The following is a 15,480-nucleotide window of genomic DNA, read 5'->3' as shown; positions in this document are numbered from 1 at the left end:
TTATTTAGGCTGCTGCTTGTGTTACCAGAACCTCTGAAAAACGCCAACACAGTTGTCCTTGGAGCTTAGGGTGGGTATTCTCTTTTTTAATTAGTATGAAAAAAGTAGTTCATCGTGTCTTAACAAAAATTAACAAGTATTTTTGTAAGTTATAGGCTGTCCATTTTACATCTTAACTATAGGGTGTGTGTATGTTATTAAACTTATAAGTGTCAGTCACATTACACCAGGCAAAATGAGTAAAGGTATCTGTATACAGTGGCTACAGCTGTGAAGCTTGTGGTTAGAATCTATACTTATAAATTTTATTTTTACATATCTATGTACACATACATACATGTCTATATATGTTTCTTTTTTGACTCACATTGTCTTAGCAAAGTTTACTTTTCCTGATTTGTTTGAAAGTGAGAAACTTTTCATCTRCAATAGAATATGTCTTAAGAGAACTGGGCTATAAACTGTCATTCTCTTAAAGACACCAATTTTGTATGGCTACTTTGATAAAGGAACAAAGTTTTCCTACATGCAGTAAGAATGTTACTACTTAACTCTTTCTGAGGGATTAAGGCTTTAGTACTGGAGCTGCATTTAGAGACAAGGGCCCCTACAGCAAATAAAGCTGTTTTATTTTACTTCGAGTTGCACTTACTGTATAAATGCTAAAGATCGTACAACTGAGCCTGAGAGAGAATTGCTTAGATGCTAGATACCTTGTTTACAACTGTCAGCCTCGGGAAAGTACCTGCAAAAGTGCCTGCATAAGAAAAATGACATGGTTTAAAATACAAGCCCAGAGTGCTTTCTGTGTCTTCAGGTTGGTATTTCACACTTCAGATTCTTTTTTTTTCTTTTTCATATTCAGATTCTATAGTTTATTTTGGAGATATTTTAATAAAGAACTTACAGTAACTTTTAAATTTAGGAAACTTTGACTTGCATGGGATTAAAATTAGTGTCTTCATAAGTAACAAAACTACTCTCAAATGTTACCCAGAACACAGAAGTTTCACAGAAGACAGGCCTGCTGCCAAGGAATTTTTCATCTRTTTACTCTTGGGCAATCCTGTACTTAAAGCCAAAGCTAGGAAATATGCTTATCATACAGGCAACAGCCTTTGACATGGTACAGTCATTTTCCTTTGAAGGAGAACACTCAACGCTGACCAGGAATCTGAGTAGTGGAGAACCTGTCATTTTCATGTTCTCTGTCTTTCTGGAACGTGCGTCTCTGTATATTTAAGGTACACGTGGTGGCGCATATGAAATTGTAATAGACAGCTGCTTTCATCAAGCATTTATTTACATGAAATGGAAGACATTTTCAGTAACCTTATTTTAGTTAAGTATGTATAAGTGAGTATTTCTGAAATGCTTCAAAGTTTTAAGTAGTGTTAGTGGATATATTTTGGAATTAAGTTGTATTCTTTTGAATTAATTAGTATCAGTACAAAGATCTGGCACTAAAGCATTTTTTTCCTCCAAGAGAATTTACTGAAATTTATAAAATGCAGAAATAGATATATATTTAGAATTCCCCCAGTTAAAAAAATAAATAAAGCCTGCCCGATATTTTGATCGTGTCCTCTTGCTTAAAACCAAACCAAAAAAAAGAACTCAACCCCAATGATTCTGAGAAGAGTGAGAAGGTATTCAGCCTAGCTAGGAGACCTGTATACCTTAATACACCAGGCTGAAAAATGAATCCTCGCATGGATGATGTTTCACAGGGAATGCCCTACCCAGCAGCATTCCTCTGACCGTACTGAGCTCTGGACTGAGCGTCCAGCAGTAGTAGTGTGTCAGTGGGGCATGATCATTACGGTGTGGGTAGGCTCCCAACTCTTAATCTTAAATTCCATCTAAAAGCTCAAGGGGAAAGTCATGTCTGAAAACAAGGAGTCACAGTGCCGTGCAAAGTGTTTGCTATGTTCTGTGTTATTCTGTCATTGCAGCTTCGCAAGCTAAAACTCCCCTTGTGCACTACCTATGCAGACATGGGTAGTGGTGACGTGGTCTGCTTTGGAGAGATAGATACTGCATGTGTAATCAATCAATCACATGAGTCTTGGCCCACATATCTTCTGTCTGAAGTCTCTCAAATGTAATAAGAAAATATGGTAGTTTCGTTCATCCCCATTAGTACCTTTACATAATGGATAGAGTACCCTTCTTCCTCGTGGGGTTTGGCACCTTAGAAACTTGGTTTTAAAAACTAATGTCTGTGAAGGACAGGGCATGGGATAAGGCAGCAAGCTATATACAGCAGTAATGAAAATGGCTATTTAAGTGGGTGTAACACTCTTAATTAGCCATGAGCTAAGGTAATGCTGCTGCTGCAAATTCAAGTCAGCTTCTTGGAATGTGGAAGGGAAGCTGCATCTCTCACAAGTGCCAATTAACTTGAATGAGTTGGTAAATGAACTTGGGTGTCTTGGCTGCTTGCACATTGCACATATGGCACATCATTGCCATAAAATACTCAGTTCTTCTACGTATCTTATTTTGCCATACTAAGAGCAATCTTTAGAAATTAATAAATAGTTCTGATGACTGTTTGCATTATTAAGTTGTAAAGTGGAAATCACAAAAATCAGAAATCATGCTTTTTAAGCTTATATATAATGATGTATTGACAATATGTGTGACTTTTATGTAAAATAGGTCTTATCAAATGTAATCCCTTTAAAGCTTGCAAATTCAGTTGAAACAGGTAACTAAAATTAGATTCCTGTGAGATTTCTTGGCTTTACCTTCTGATGTGTATGTCATGTGGTACTCAGCATGTAACTTGAGATTTAGAGCACTTATTTCCATATGGAGGTCATCCAGTAGAATTTGGATTTGCATTAAGACAAGAATATATATTCCCATAAACCTTACCCAGATAAGTGTCAGGAAGAAAGTGCAGAACTGCTGTTGGCACAGTCTGCAGATGACATAAACGGGTCAATTCTGTAGAAAAGTATGCCTGCTCAATAAGCTTGTTTCATTTGAACCAAGTAGTGTTTTGAACCATGGATCTTCCATCTGGGAACAGGACACTGGGCACAGGAATAGGAGACACAGATTCTGAAAAGATCTAGGGCTGTGACTGATAACTGACAGTGAGGGAATGCAGTGCCGAAGCCAAGATCTGCCATGGATCTTGAACATACTGAAGGTGCAGAGGGAAGGCAGAGCATTACTGCAAACAACATGGTTGAGACCATTTTGAAAATATGCTTGAAAATGTGGTTGCTGTTAGAGGACATTTAAGTGACTTGTTTATGGGAAGATACTTCTGATGATAGTGCCTTATGTCTATGCTCCTCATGAGAAAAAGCAAGAGTCATCGGCCAAAAGCTGACTGCTGCCTTATGGTTGTGAGACGTTGGTATTCCTGCCTAAAGATGGGGTCCCCTTGCATTCTCTCTGCTTATTGCTGCTTTCCCTACTGTTTCAGCACAGTTTTGTTTGGTATGTGTGTTGGCCAGTAGATCCAAGTTAATTTTAATCCATATTTTACAGTTCCTCATGCAGTTGTATATCTGCTTTTGCTTGCATAAGGGGAGAGAAGGATACATTGCTGTCTGCAAACTATAGGGAATGGGTATCTTGGAAAGGATGATTCTTTCAGTGGTTGCAATGGCTTAGGTCAGTTTGAACTGATTTCAGCTGAGTTGTCTGTTTCTAATGATGGCTGTACTACATGAATGAATTGGATGACATTCCAGTATCTTGTAATGTTTAATAAAAGGAATTATAATCTCTTACACATTTTACTGTGAATGTTGATTTGACTGTTCTTGATCTTCCTAACTGTGTTGACGTGAGTTTTCTGATTCTTTGGACTCTTTTTCACAGTAATAACTGGTCCTGAAACATCTTTGTCAACTCCGTAAAGCAGTGTCCTTATATTACAACTCTTATGACTTAACCTTAAGTATTTGAGTTAGGAAGTGGGAGTAATGGATATGCGAGCATTTAAAGAGGTTTTATGTAAGCTACTGTTCTTTTAGTTTTTTAGATAATAAATCTAAAAGTATCTGCAAAAGAATCTTAATTAAAACTTATTTTGTAGGATAACTGGGATGATGAGGAGGAAGAGGAGGAAGTAAAGGAGACAGAGGTAAAACAAGGTGAGGTTTAAGAAGAATACATTTCACTGTATGCAGCATCAAAATAGACATCGGCTTTGTCTTGAGTGTATCTCAAGAATCAAAAACGCTTCCAGATAGGATTGGTTTTGTTTTTCACAAAGCATATGCTTAAATTAATTAACTATTTCTGGGTTCAGATTCAGATAATTGGACTCTGTGGTTTTCTTTGATTAGTGTTCTTATAGTTGCTGAAAAATCAGACAACTTCTGAAGCACTTTATTGTTCAATGTCTTACAGAAACAAAAGTTTCAGAAAAAAAGAAAATAGCAGAAAAAATAAAAGAAAAAGAAAAGCAACAGAAGAAAAAGCAAGAAGAACTTAAAAAAAGGGTACTTTTTAAAAAAAAATTCCATGTGTCATATTTAGTGGGTGGGGGTTTTTTTGTTTGTTGAGGTTGAACAAGACCTGTAAAGATTTTGAATAGTCTAGTAAAACAAACTTAAATCTTGTACGTAATAGCATTTGGCGGATATTAGCTCTGATAGCTCTGTAATTTAACTGTAATTGAAGTAACGCTTATCTTTAATTCTGTTGCGTGCACCTCATGATAAAACATGTAGCTGTGAAACTTAACTAAGATGTTTCTTCCCACTTCTCATAAAAACGAGCAATTTATTAAACAATATGGCATTGTTATGCTTATTTAGGATGGTTTTCAGGTTTGTACATGCTTGAGGTGTATTGACCTCATGCAGAAGTGAGCCAATCAAGTGGTACTGGGGGAAAAAAAMCACAATTTCTTGGAATATCTCTGCTCAAGGGTAAGAAATATAAATGCTGTTCTCTCTMTATACATTTTTTAATTTAGTTAGAGGCACCAGAGGAACATAAAGAACTTACACCAGAAGAACAGTTAGCAGACAAACTACGACTAAAGAAATTACAAGAGGAATCAGACCTTGAGTTAGCAAAAGAAACATTTGGTAAGTAAGTGTGTTATACTTAAGTCAAGCAAGTCAATGTAATTGTAGCATGACAGAAGTACTCTCATCTAAATAAAACATTCAGTTATACCTGGATAGCCTACAAAAAGAACAGATTAGGATTTAAATGGTAGAATACACGCAGGTTGTGTTACTGAGAATAAACAGGCATTTGAATTCAAACTACTGGAAGCATATCCTGGTACTAATGACTAATTGCGAGAACTACAAAAACATCTCTTTGGAATGTAAGTTTCTTTTTCTTAGAAGTCTTAACATCTCTTGGTAGGAGCTTATAGGAAGAAGGTAACTTTGAATTTTCAAACAACTAGGCACTTCTGGTAAAAAGATAGAGGCTAGTACTTAATCTTCCTTGCACTAATGGTGTGAGGTGCTTTACAATATGGAGTTAAGCTTGATGAGGCTTCGGATGAGTGTGACACAGCATAGTGCATGCATACTTTACTTCAGGCAATCTATGTAATAAGCTAGGCTTTGAAAAAGCTGGTTAAGTTGGTGGAATGAGCTTGTTTCCTGGACTAGAAGGAAGTAGACTTAAGGCAGATGATTCTGGTTTTGTGCTTTGACAGAACTGGTGAAGATACTGATTTACAGCAGGATTCTTCAAACATGAAAGCATGTTTCTTTGTTTAAAGTGATTTATACAGCAGTGAGAAGGACTGCTGTGTGAATGTTCTGAAAGAGTACAAGTGCCTTTTGGGGGAAAATGTATTTAACTGACTTACAAAGAATGAACTAAATTTTGCCCTGATGAGCTCAAGACATGAATCCTTTATTTAAGGGGAGAGGTGCTCTGTATTGTGAACACTGCTCCAGAGAACATCTTCAATTCACTAAGCTTTGCACAGCTATATCTGTTTCTTAAGTACAGATTAATAACTCGAGATGTTAGCTTTGGTGTGGCAGAAGCCAGTGGGAAATAAGTGGGCAAATTTCACCTTTGGTTTTGCTGCCTGCCCTTGATAGCATCAGTAGAGGTGAAGTGAATGGGGTTACTTGTTTTGTCTGGCGTCATCTTTTAGGGATCTCAGCTAATGTTTTCTTTAATACTTATGTCATTTTACTTGCAGGTGTAAATAACACTTGTGGAATAGATGCCATGAATCCCTCTTCAAAAGATGACTTCACGGAATTTGGCAAACTACTAAAAGAGAAAATTACACAGTATGAAAAATCATTACATTATGCCAGTTTTTTGGAAGCATTAGTTCGAGACGTATGTATTTCATGTAAGTTAAGTGAAAAACTTTCTAGAATGCCAAAATTTTAATGGGGCTATAGTTGAAAACCTGCTGCACAAAAATTTTAAATCAAGATTAATCTATGTAGCTTATACTAAATGAAGTACTAGTATCTGTCTAACTAGTATCTKCTTCCATCCCTACAAAGTTTATTACGTGTGTTTGTGCAAGACTTGAACTCTTTCAGCGTGTCAGTTAAGGCAATCACTGTGTGAAAGTGTGAATTTTTACGCTGATCTAAATCTGGCACACTTCTCTTGAAGCAACTTCTGGAAAAGAAGTGACTCCCCAAGCCAAATAACTTGAGTAGCTTAGTTAAGAGGAAACTGTAAAATTGGGTTCATATAACTCTGGGACTGCAAAATATCTTGTTCTGGAATGCAGCATTTAACTATACAGAGATAAAACTAGATTAACCCCCCCACACACACACACTGCTCTGATAGGCTGTATTTGGTGAATTAATTGTTTGAGACCTCTTTTCCTGTACTGTGCATGTATTGTCCTACAGCGAAGCGGTAACTTGATACTATTTAGGGCTGTATAAATGCAGAGATGCTTGGCCTACTGAAGCTGCACCCTAGTGATCATCTGAAATGCTAATTATGATGCACTAAGGGCCTGAGTTACCTAGTCTGCATTCTGCTAATAAACTGATTTAAATCAAGTAATTGCCAGTACTTATTAATAATGCTTACTTCTATTTTTTTGAGAATTTTAATGTTAGATGATTTAACTGCCCTCTAAGAGCAATACTGATGATTCATCTCTTTTTCCTAATGTAGTGGAAATTGATGATTTGAAAAAGATCACAAATTCTTTGACAGTACTATGCAGTGAAAAACAAAAACAAGAAAAGGTAAGACTTCTGTATTTTTCTGAAGCAATAGCAGTAGCCACTAAATATGCTAATCATCTCCTGGAAAACAGAAATAGTTCCAATATTGAATTGAACCTCTGATTTTGTTATATGCAGTAGCAGCAGCAGCAGATGAAATGATAAACTTGGATATGATTTTAGTATTAAATACACTTAAATGTATGTGGTAATCGGGAGCTGATTAAATCTAGAGATCACAGGCACAATCCTGATAAGATTATTCATGTAAATTAATCTACATACTAACTTTGTTCCATTTTATGCTGTGTCTTGGAGTAAAAATGGCTTACATCAATATCCTGAAAATGTAAGTCAACCTCCTTTCTAGTTATACATCAAATTAATATCAGATATTGATGGAAGTAACTTAAATATTTGCCAAACTATGTCACTGGCATTTTGAATAGCAGATAAACGGAATTTGTATGGTGCCTTGCAAACTAAACAAGCAATAACTGCATAGGCAAGGGAGAGTACGTTTTAAAAGGTGACTTAATAAAGTGTAACTGATGCTTAATGTGAAGCAAAACAAATGTATGCAATAAAACAGTGCTAAAATTTCAAGGTGGTTTGGGATTCAGTGATTAATTTACTGGATAGCAACAAAATCAAGCAGAAAATGTCACTGGCAATGCAGTGGGGTTTTTTTCATTGTTTTACATCAAACTGGAGGATTATTAGGAAACAAATGGCTGAGCATTGTTCAATATAAATAGTAACTTGTAAATGCAAAATGTAAAATGAGAAATCTTTTAGATACAAACTGTTTTAGTGGCAGGTGTGGGGTTTTTTTATGATGCTATTTCTAATTCACCAGGAGTGACTGAAACATTTTAATGCAAACCAAACTTCATGTACAGTGTTATGGCATTAAGTGTAGAGGTTGGCAAATGTGATAAACTTCAATAYGAACTAGACTTTAGGGAGAAGCTTGTGACTTACTGAAACTTTTTTTTTTATTTTTTAGCATTTGTACTTTCTGTGTTTTTATACTCTTCTCTCCTGGTTTTTCATCTAATTTTGTTAGCCTTAACTACTGAAACCTGCACCAACAAAAATCCAGAAAGGCAGAGCTTTATCCTGAAATGGGTAACTTTGTTCTGTGAAGTTTGTTAGGACTTAACTTATCTTGCAAGGAAGATGTTCAGCCACTGCAGTGATAAAAGCCATGTTAAATTCCTTAAGTTGGGTAAATATATAAAACTGAGCATTTGACTTTTTATTTAGGTAGTTACTCCACTTGTTTAGAGTCCTGATAAAGGATGAGTGACTAGACACGAGAAAGTATATGGTACTTCCTGATTAGTGAGGTTATAAACTGCAGGGAGCACTGGGACACTTCGAAATATAATAGCTTTACTATGAATAGATTGCAGCTGTTGTTCAAATTAGAACAATGACAAATTACTGTGGATCTTTAAGTAAACATGCTCTTCTTGGTATTTAAGCAGAGTAAAGCCAAAAAGAAGAAAAAAGGTGTTGTGCCTGGAGGTGGTTTAAAGGCTACTATGAAAGATGATCTGGCTGATTATGGAGGATATGATGGAGAATACGTACAAGATTTTGAAGACTTCATGTGACACTTATCTTCCCTTCTGTTGTCTTTCTGTTGCCCATAATCCCTTAAACATGTAGCACAACTTCTTTTCCTTTAAATTCTGCCAAATGCTACAATCAAAATTGCAGTATCTTTGTGCTGGTGGTTTAACTCTTTGACACATCAGTGCTAAAGCATTGGGATTCCTGTTCTGTGGTCAAGGGGTTAAAATGAAGAAACTCAAATGCTATGTAAATTGCAGTTAAAACAAAAAAACAAAGTTCTGATAATGGTAATTGTTGCTATATGATTTCATAGTAACAACCACTAAATTGGAAATGAATTTCAACAAGGCAAAGTATTATTACCAGCACAGTTCAGTGATATGGCCTTAACTGTACRTCCTTGAATGACTTGTTTCATGAACAAAAGCAGTTTGCAGCAAGGGCATGGTGTGCACTTAGTATTAAAATTGCTTTGTCTTAAGTTAGAGCTTGAGGTTTTCAGTATATTGTGAAGGGGAACTGCTAACTTCAGAGTAAGGATACTGCACCTGAAAACGCATCACTTGAGATACCCAGTACTTTAAAGCTTGTCATCTAAAAAGAACACTTTTGGGGGTCAGAACGAGGAAATAGTTCCTTATTTGAAAAAATGACTTGTGTCTTGAGTATAAAGTTTAGTTTCCATTCATCTAAATTTCTACTAATGCAGCTGTATGGGTTGGGTATTCTTTAACAGTTAATTGCCTGGTTTAAGTGTAAAAAAACAGACTTCCTTTTGTTTTCAGGGGTTGTGGTAGATCTTTCACGACTCAGCCATTTTCTTTCATTAAAAAAAAACTTGCTTAGCAAACTGCAACAGTTACTACAGTTGGGCAAATTGTTATGTTAACAATTATGACATCTGCAATGTTTTATAAAGCAACTAATTTAATAAAATCACTATTGTGAAGACTTCACTGCAGGTGTCTTTGGACTAGTTATTTTTAATAGTAATTATAATAAAAATGCTCAAAAGGGCAGAGCTGTACAAATGAGCTAAATGTGCTGGGTGTGTGTGTTGCTAAGTCTAGGATTTGCTCTGACCTGCAACTAAACTGGTGCTGGAAGGACAAGACCTCCTGCTGGTAAAATAGCTATCCTTTATGATAAGACTTTTACAGATGCTGATGGTAAACAAAATACAGGACTGCCATAATCCAGTCATTTCCACAATGAACCTCATCTTTCCTATTGCTGGGACTGCTGATTTTTAGTAGCTTGTACTTGCATCAGGCATATCTTACCAGTGCAAGAAGTTAGACAATTTATTCTACTTGGTAGCTGCCATTTCTACAAGAAGTCTTGCGTACTGAATTCAGAACTTCCAATTTACTCAACTGTTTGGTCCTGACATGGATGGGGGGTGTATGCGCACTTCTACAAAGCAGAATTTAGTCTTTTAGATCCCTCCTATTGTTAGTCAAAGAATCTGGGGTGGGGAATTTCACAGGCTACCTCTTCTTAAATTGTCTAGTCAAGGCTCTCCTTTCATGCTAGTCACTTTAAAGTTCAATTTAAAAGCTTGCAAGTCATTATTTGACTCAGTCATGGATTTGGCTCACTGTAATTTAGTCTTATGGGACTGACTGGAATTGGCATTTTTAAATACGGAGTTCTGTTCATGCTTAATCCTCACTACTTAAAATATTTTATTAGAGAGGTATCAAAGGAGCTAATGACTTGTATTATACCTGTTTACAGCTTTTAACACTGCTACTGCAGATTTGAGATAAGTGCTGGGTGAGTAATACTTCAGGCAAATGCAAGAGTTGCTAGCATGAAAATTTTCAGCACTCAAAAGGAGCTGGTACGATGTAAGACCAAGTTAGCATCTTTTTGCTCATTAAAAATACAACTACTGTAGCAACCCTGTTGCTAGGATAACATCTAGAGATAATACTGCATCATTGCTTGAGGTAACTAATTTTACTTAAAAGCTGTATGCTACGGTCAGCTCTAGTTTTGGGCAAGAGGTCATTTTTTTTGGATTAGTGGGAAGCTCTTCAGACTATATTTACTTTGGGGACAATGCAGAATCAAAGTTGAACTTGGATTTCTGTCTGAAACAGTGTTCAAGTGTCATCATCTTCCCCAGTTATGCCAGACCCAATCTTGTAGACTTGCCAAAACATCTTAGAGGCAGAATACTGTGGTTACTAGCTCAGGACAGGGCAACAGTACAAACTAAACTCCTGTCTGCTCAGTAGGAGTTTCTAAACAAGGAGTTAAAGTTTCATAACCATAGAATCTAATCTTGTGCTTGCTTTTTTTTTTTGGCTTTTTTACTCCAAGACAGTAGCAAATAATTAAGTATATGCTGTTTAGATCTGTACGGACTATTTCACTTTCTCAATAAACTAGAAGACAAAAACATATGCTAATGAAACATTTTACCATGTATCTAACATTTTCAAAGGACCCTACTAATTCTCCTCCTGGTACTTCATTGTCAATCTACTGGATGTTCTGCAAATTCTACTTCAGCCTTAATCTTTGCTTGTTTGGATACAATTCCTATGGAAATCCATCAATCACACCCCTAGTTTAAAGGGCTGCTGGATCTTTTGAGATCCACCACTAACTGTGCCAGTCTGTTAGCCAAGTATTTTGTAAACAGTAGGATTTATTATACAAAACACAACTTTAGGTTAACACAGTCTCAGCATCTTAAATACTTACAGCCACCACCAGTTTTCTACAGTAACTTTCACATAGCAGCATATCATTGTAAGCAAGTAGTTGATAAAACATCTGTTAAAGAATCAGTACTAACCATGCAGGCTGTGGCACTAGTTCTTGTCAGAGCCAGTCTCTACTTCAGGAGGGTTGGAGCCTAGTTTGATAACATATCATTAAGACAACAGCCAGTCTGTGCATCCTTCAGAAGCATATTTACCACATCATAGAACTTGTTATCATAAGCCAGTCTGTAGTACGTGTAAATGTCTTCACAGTAAGTAAGCAACTTCTTCAGATTTTTCAGAGCAGCGTCAGTAGGTGAGTGTTGTTTAACTCTGAAAAGAATTTTACATAAAAAKTAAATAGGAGAAAGGCTTCACAGACAATGATTATAAGATGATCTTGGTACAAGAACTACCTCTATTTCTTAAAAGAGTTGTGTTCAACATACACATTTGATTCTCCTGGCTATTTCATTCTGATTCATTAAAAAATTTTTTGATCTCATGAGCAGCCTTAAGGCACCCTATTTATCCCACGCAATAAAAATTACAGACCTAGTGCTATTTCCGCAATGTGCTTAAAAAGAAACTGAACATAGACCTCAGGTCTCTATATACTGGGCTTTATCACAGAAAAGGTTTTAATAGTACTAAAAAGATTTACATGCTTTTAAACATGCAGCTTGCTCCTCTGAAGTCACCTGTAGAAATGAAACATCCCTGTTTGACTACAGAACTACTTACTTCTTAGCAATCTCCTCAAATATGCTGGGCTTGAGCAGTCTTTGTTGTTTAAATTCTTCTAAGTAATTGAAGTCTCCCTTAGYGATCACTTGGTGATACAGAACTTTGGCCCAATCTGGAACAAAGTCATAAGCCTCAGCCACAATAGCAGCCTACAGAGAGAACAGATGCTGGCATTACTGAACAGGAAGAGTTTATTCTTGCACAGAAACATTCCTACAGTTAAAGTAGTTTAGGTCTTCTGTTTGGCCCATCTACCTATGCTGTTCCTGAGAGCAGTCCTAGTATAGAGGAATACAAGGGTAACAAGATATGCAAATAATTTTCCCTCACTCCTAAACAATGTGAAGGTCTACACAAGCCTCACCTTAATTACAAGACTGGAAATCTTTGCCTACTGTTATAGATCCAACTGCTTAAAGGAGATGTAAGGTTATATGCAACAGGAGTGCATATAAACAAATAAAGTGGGAGTTCCTCACCTTGTTTCAAAAAAAAAAAAATCCTGAAGGAGCAGAAGGGGGGGTGGCTGCCACACAAGCCGAAAAACCAACCGTCTACAGAATTAATGAAATGCGAACATCATGTTAAAGACACTGACATCAGGATGTCAAAAGGGGGGGGGTCATATGTTCTCTCTAAAAAGCCTTTTTTTTTTATTTCCAAGTTTACTAACTGAAGATGCCAATGTAAATTAGACAAGGGGTGGGTAGCGTAGATTCAGAGCAGCATGAGAGCCCTTGGATAGCTGAAGTCCTGGCTGTACAATGCAGCAAGCCAACAAGGACTGCTAAAAAACCATCAGTCTAGGACTGAGCCTACTTCTCCAGGCATGGTCCCAACTGTAGCGATATGATGGGATCACAGTCATTGACTTTGTGGCCACCTGGAAGGGCTGTGCACTATGCTCACAGGAGCAGAGTGCTTAGGTACCCACTGTTTAAAACAACCATCCTCAGAAAAGCATGACTACAGCATCCTCTTATTCTACCTGATAGAATCGAGGCAAGGACATGATGCAATCCATCAAGTTCTGTCTGTTCAGGTTAATCAGCATAGTACTCTGACTGGTGTTCAGAAAATGCAGCTGGAGGGTTATCAGCTTTGTTAGCCGCTTGCAGCGCAAGGCCTGGCGGACACAGGAGTCCTATTTAATAAATCAAACAAAGACAAATCCAAGTTTCTGAAGCATGTTTCTATAAGAAAGCAATAAATATTCCTGAGAGCAACACTAAAGACTTCAAAGTTGTCTCGTATTTCATCTTTTAGATCCCTACAACTTTTACCATCGATCATACTGCATTAGTTTAATATGAAGCTTCACTCACCACAAATACTTTCATCATCATCATCAGGCTAGTTTCTAAACACTCTTTATACTGTTCTATTCTTGCTTGCCTTTAAAGCATTTAAGTTTGTGATCACTTCTCTCTAAGATTAGGGAACCTAAATGTAATCCTAGATGTTAAAGTCTGAACAGGGAACAGCGTACAGACAGCTCTTTGATACAACAGTGTTATTGAGACTTCTGGGATACTGCTGAATTGCAAGAGCACAAGAGATTCTTTTGCTCTGTTTCAGCTGGGACGGGATTCTGCACAACCTCCTTAGAGCAGCTTTGTTTGTTCTCCCAGGTCAGTTCAGTCTTTATGCACTCTCAATGCTACACAGAAGTCATACATCCTATCTCATTTTACCTTAGAATAACTTTCTGCTGCATCAATAAAGAGAGTCAGAGCTTTCATCAGCAGCTTCTTTAAATTTGCCACGTCTTGAAGAGACTCCTCTGAAAAAGAAAAAAAAAAACCTAAGTCAAATAACTGATCATTTATACAGGTGACAAAATAGGCTACAAAAATACTTCCTTGTACTAAGTCTGCAGCTGCTATTGTTGCAGAAAACAGCAAGAGACTAAACAGGTTTCTTGTACAAAAAAAGCTCTGAACAAGGGCAAAGAAGCAGCGATACTTGTTCTTTTATGGACCAAAGCTATTGCAAGAACCTTAATCAAATGACTGAAGAACTGAAAAGAAATCCAAATCATTCATTTGTAGTAGATACAAGCACTGACTATTATCAGCTAAGTTCAGAAAAGCATTTGGCATAGCTTCTATTTTAGCTGCCTTTACAGCAAGTTAATTATTTCATAGTGAGACTGCAGTGTGCAATCTTTTGAGCTGTACAGAACTCACTAAGTTCAGCTGTTAACAAGCAACTAACACAAAAATACAAAAAAAAAGAAAAAAGCTCTGAAAACTGTATCCTGTCCTCCTGAATTGAGGAAAACATGCATGGTACTACAGGAACATTTCAGCACGGTAAGAACCAAAAATCTCAACTCTTCAAAAAATACCAGAGCAGCCAGGTAAATTGTTGAGTACAAGAATACTCCAAGCCCAGCAAATAGGACCACTCCTTCCTTCCAGCCAGCAGAAGTGTAATGGATGTTACCAGGACCACAACATAGTCAATCAAAACTGCGTTTACCCATCACATCTTCCTCCTTAAACAATAATAGCATGTGCAACATTAAAGGATAATTTCACTCTTCAGAAGTCAGTAATGTTGTGCTGACAACAGCACAGCAGCAACCTGATGTACTAAAAAAAAAAAAGCACAAATGAACTTGTAGTTCTTGGTTTTGTAGTTCCCACTCACCCCATGGCTGAGATTCAATGAGTTTAAGCTGTATACAAGCAGCAGCCTCATGATTCTCTCCTATTTCTCGACACATACTGAAGCAAAGGGCTATCATGTTGTGCTTTTCACTGTCTCCTGGGCGGCAACGCTTGATGTAGTCTAGTAGAGCTGTCTTCAGTGTCCCACTCTGGTCAGAAGAAAGAATATCAGATTAAAGATTTGAAGAGCCTATTTTTTATTCATATTTTACTGCTCACAAGCAAATCTATTCTAGTACAATTTTCCAAAAAGTGATTATTACACTATTTGAGGTTTCTTCACATTATTTTAAAACAAAATGGGAGTATTATACTTGGCAATATAGCTGGGGACTACATTATGTCAGATAAGAAAATCCAGTAGCTACGCATTAATTGACATAAAAATATTAAAATTAAATTATTTTTGTGACAAGAAAGTTATAAATATTTGCTATTTTATAATTTTTAAAAACCCATTAAACAGTAACTGGAAGTAGAACCAAAACAGGCCATGAAAACTGCAAGTGACATTCTAGAGCTTAATCTTTCAGTACTGTTGTCACTGCAGTACTGAACTGCATTAGAACAAACATGTTCAACTAAAAA

At 36.7% G+C, this 15,480-nt stretch overlaps 2 protein-coding genes across 5 annotated transcripts in view; one reads left to right on the top strand and one right to left on the bottom strand.

The window, feature by feature from the left end:
• The first annotated feature begins 235 nt into the window (after positions 1-235).
• Positions 236-9,706, top strand: EIF3J (eukaryotic translation initiation factor 3 subunit J). Its single transcript, XM_026060723.1, has 8 exons — positions 236-245; positions 1,183-1,244; positions 4,064-4,121; positions 4,381-4,472; positions 4,952-5,066; positions 6,158-6,316; positions 7,114-7,187; positions 8,657-9,706. Exons 1-8 carry the CDS (start codon positions 236-238, stop codon positions 8,786-8,788), a joined length of 702 nt encoding a protein of 233 aa, XP_025916508.1. The 3' UTR covers positions 8,789-9,706.
• SPG11 (SPG11, spatacsin vesicle trafficking associated) overlaps positions 9,534-15,480 on the bottom strand; it is a 39,876-nt gene continuing 33,929 nt past the window's right edge. For all 4 annotated transcript variants that reach the window (XM_026060780.1, XM_026060778.1, XM_026060779.1 and 1 more), the window contains 5 exons: positions 14,873-15,041; positions 13,912-14,000; positions 13,206-13,361; positions 12,215-12,366; positions 9,534-11,803 (listed from right to left, as the gene is read on the bottom strand). In XM_026060780.1, the coding sequence (XP_025916565.1) occupies positions 11,623-11,803; positions 12,215-12,366; positions 13,206-13,361; positions 13,912-14,000; positions 14,873-15,041 (747 nt within the window). In that variant the 3' untranslated portion in view covers positions 9,534-11,622. The remainder of the gene's footprint in view (positions 11,804-12,214; positions 12,367-13,205; positions 13,362-13,911; positions 14,001-14,872; positions 15,042-15,480) is intronic.

The sequence above is a fragment of the Apteryx rowi genome, unplaced genomic scaffold (genome assembly GCF_003343035.1).
Source record: "Apteryx rowi isolate R43461 unplaced genomic scaffold, aptRow1 scaffold_170, whole genome shotgun sequence".
Taxonomy (NCBI): Eukaryota; Metazoa; Chordata; class Aves; order Apterygiformes; family Apterygidae; genus Apteryx; species Apteryx rowi.
Note: the sequence above shows the minus strand (reverse complement) of the source record. Positions and strands in the feature narration are given on the sequence as shown.

What these genes read in the sequence shown, in the direction of transcription:
- EIF3J (XM_026060723.1), top strand. An exon ending in TGCGTCTCTGTATATTTAAG is followed by an intron (nt 1,245 to 4,063) that starts GTACACGTGGTG and finishes CTTATTTTGTAG; the next exon opens with GATAACTGGGATGATGAGGA. An exon ending in GTTAGCAAAAGAAACATTTG is followed by an intron (nt 5,067 to 6,157) that starts GTAAGTAAGTGT and finishes TTTTACTTGCAG; the next exon opens with GTGTAAATAACACTTGTGGA.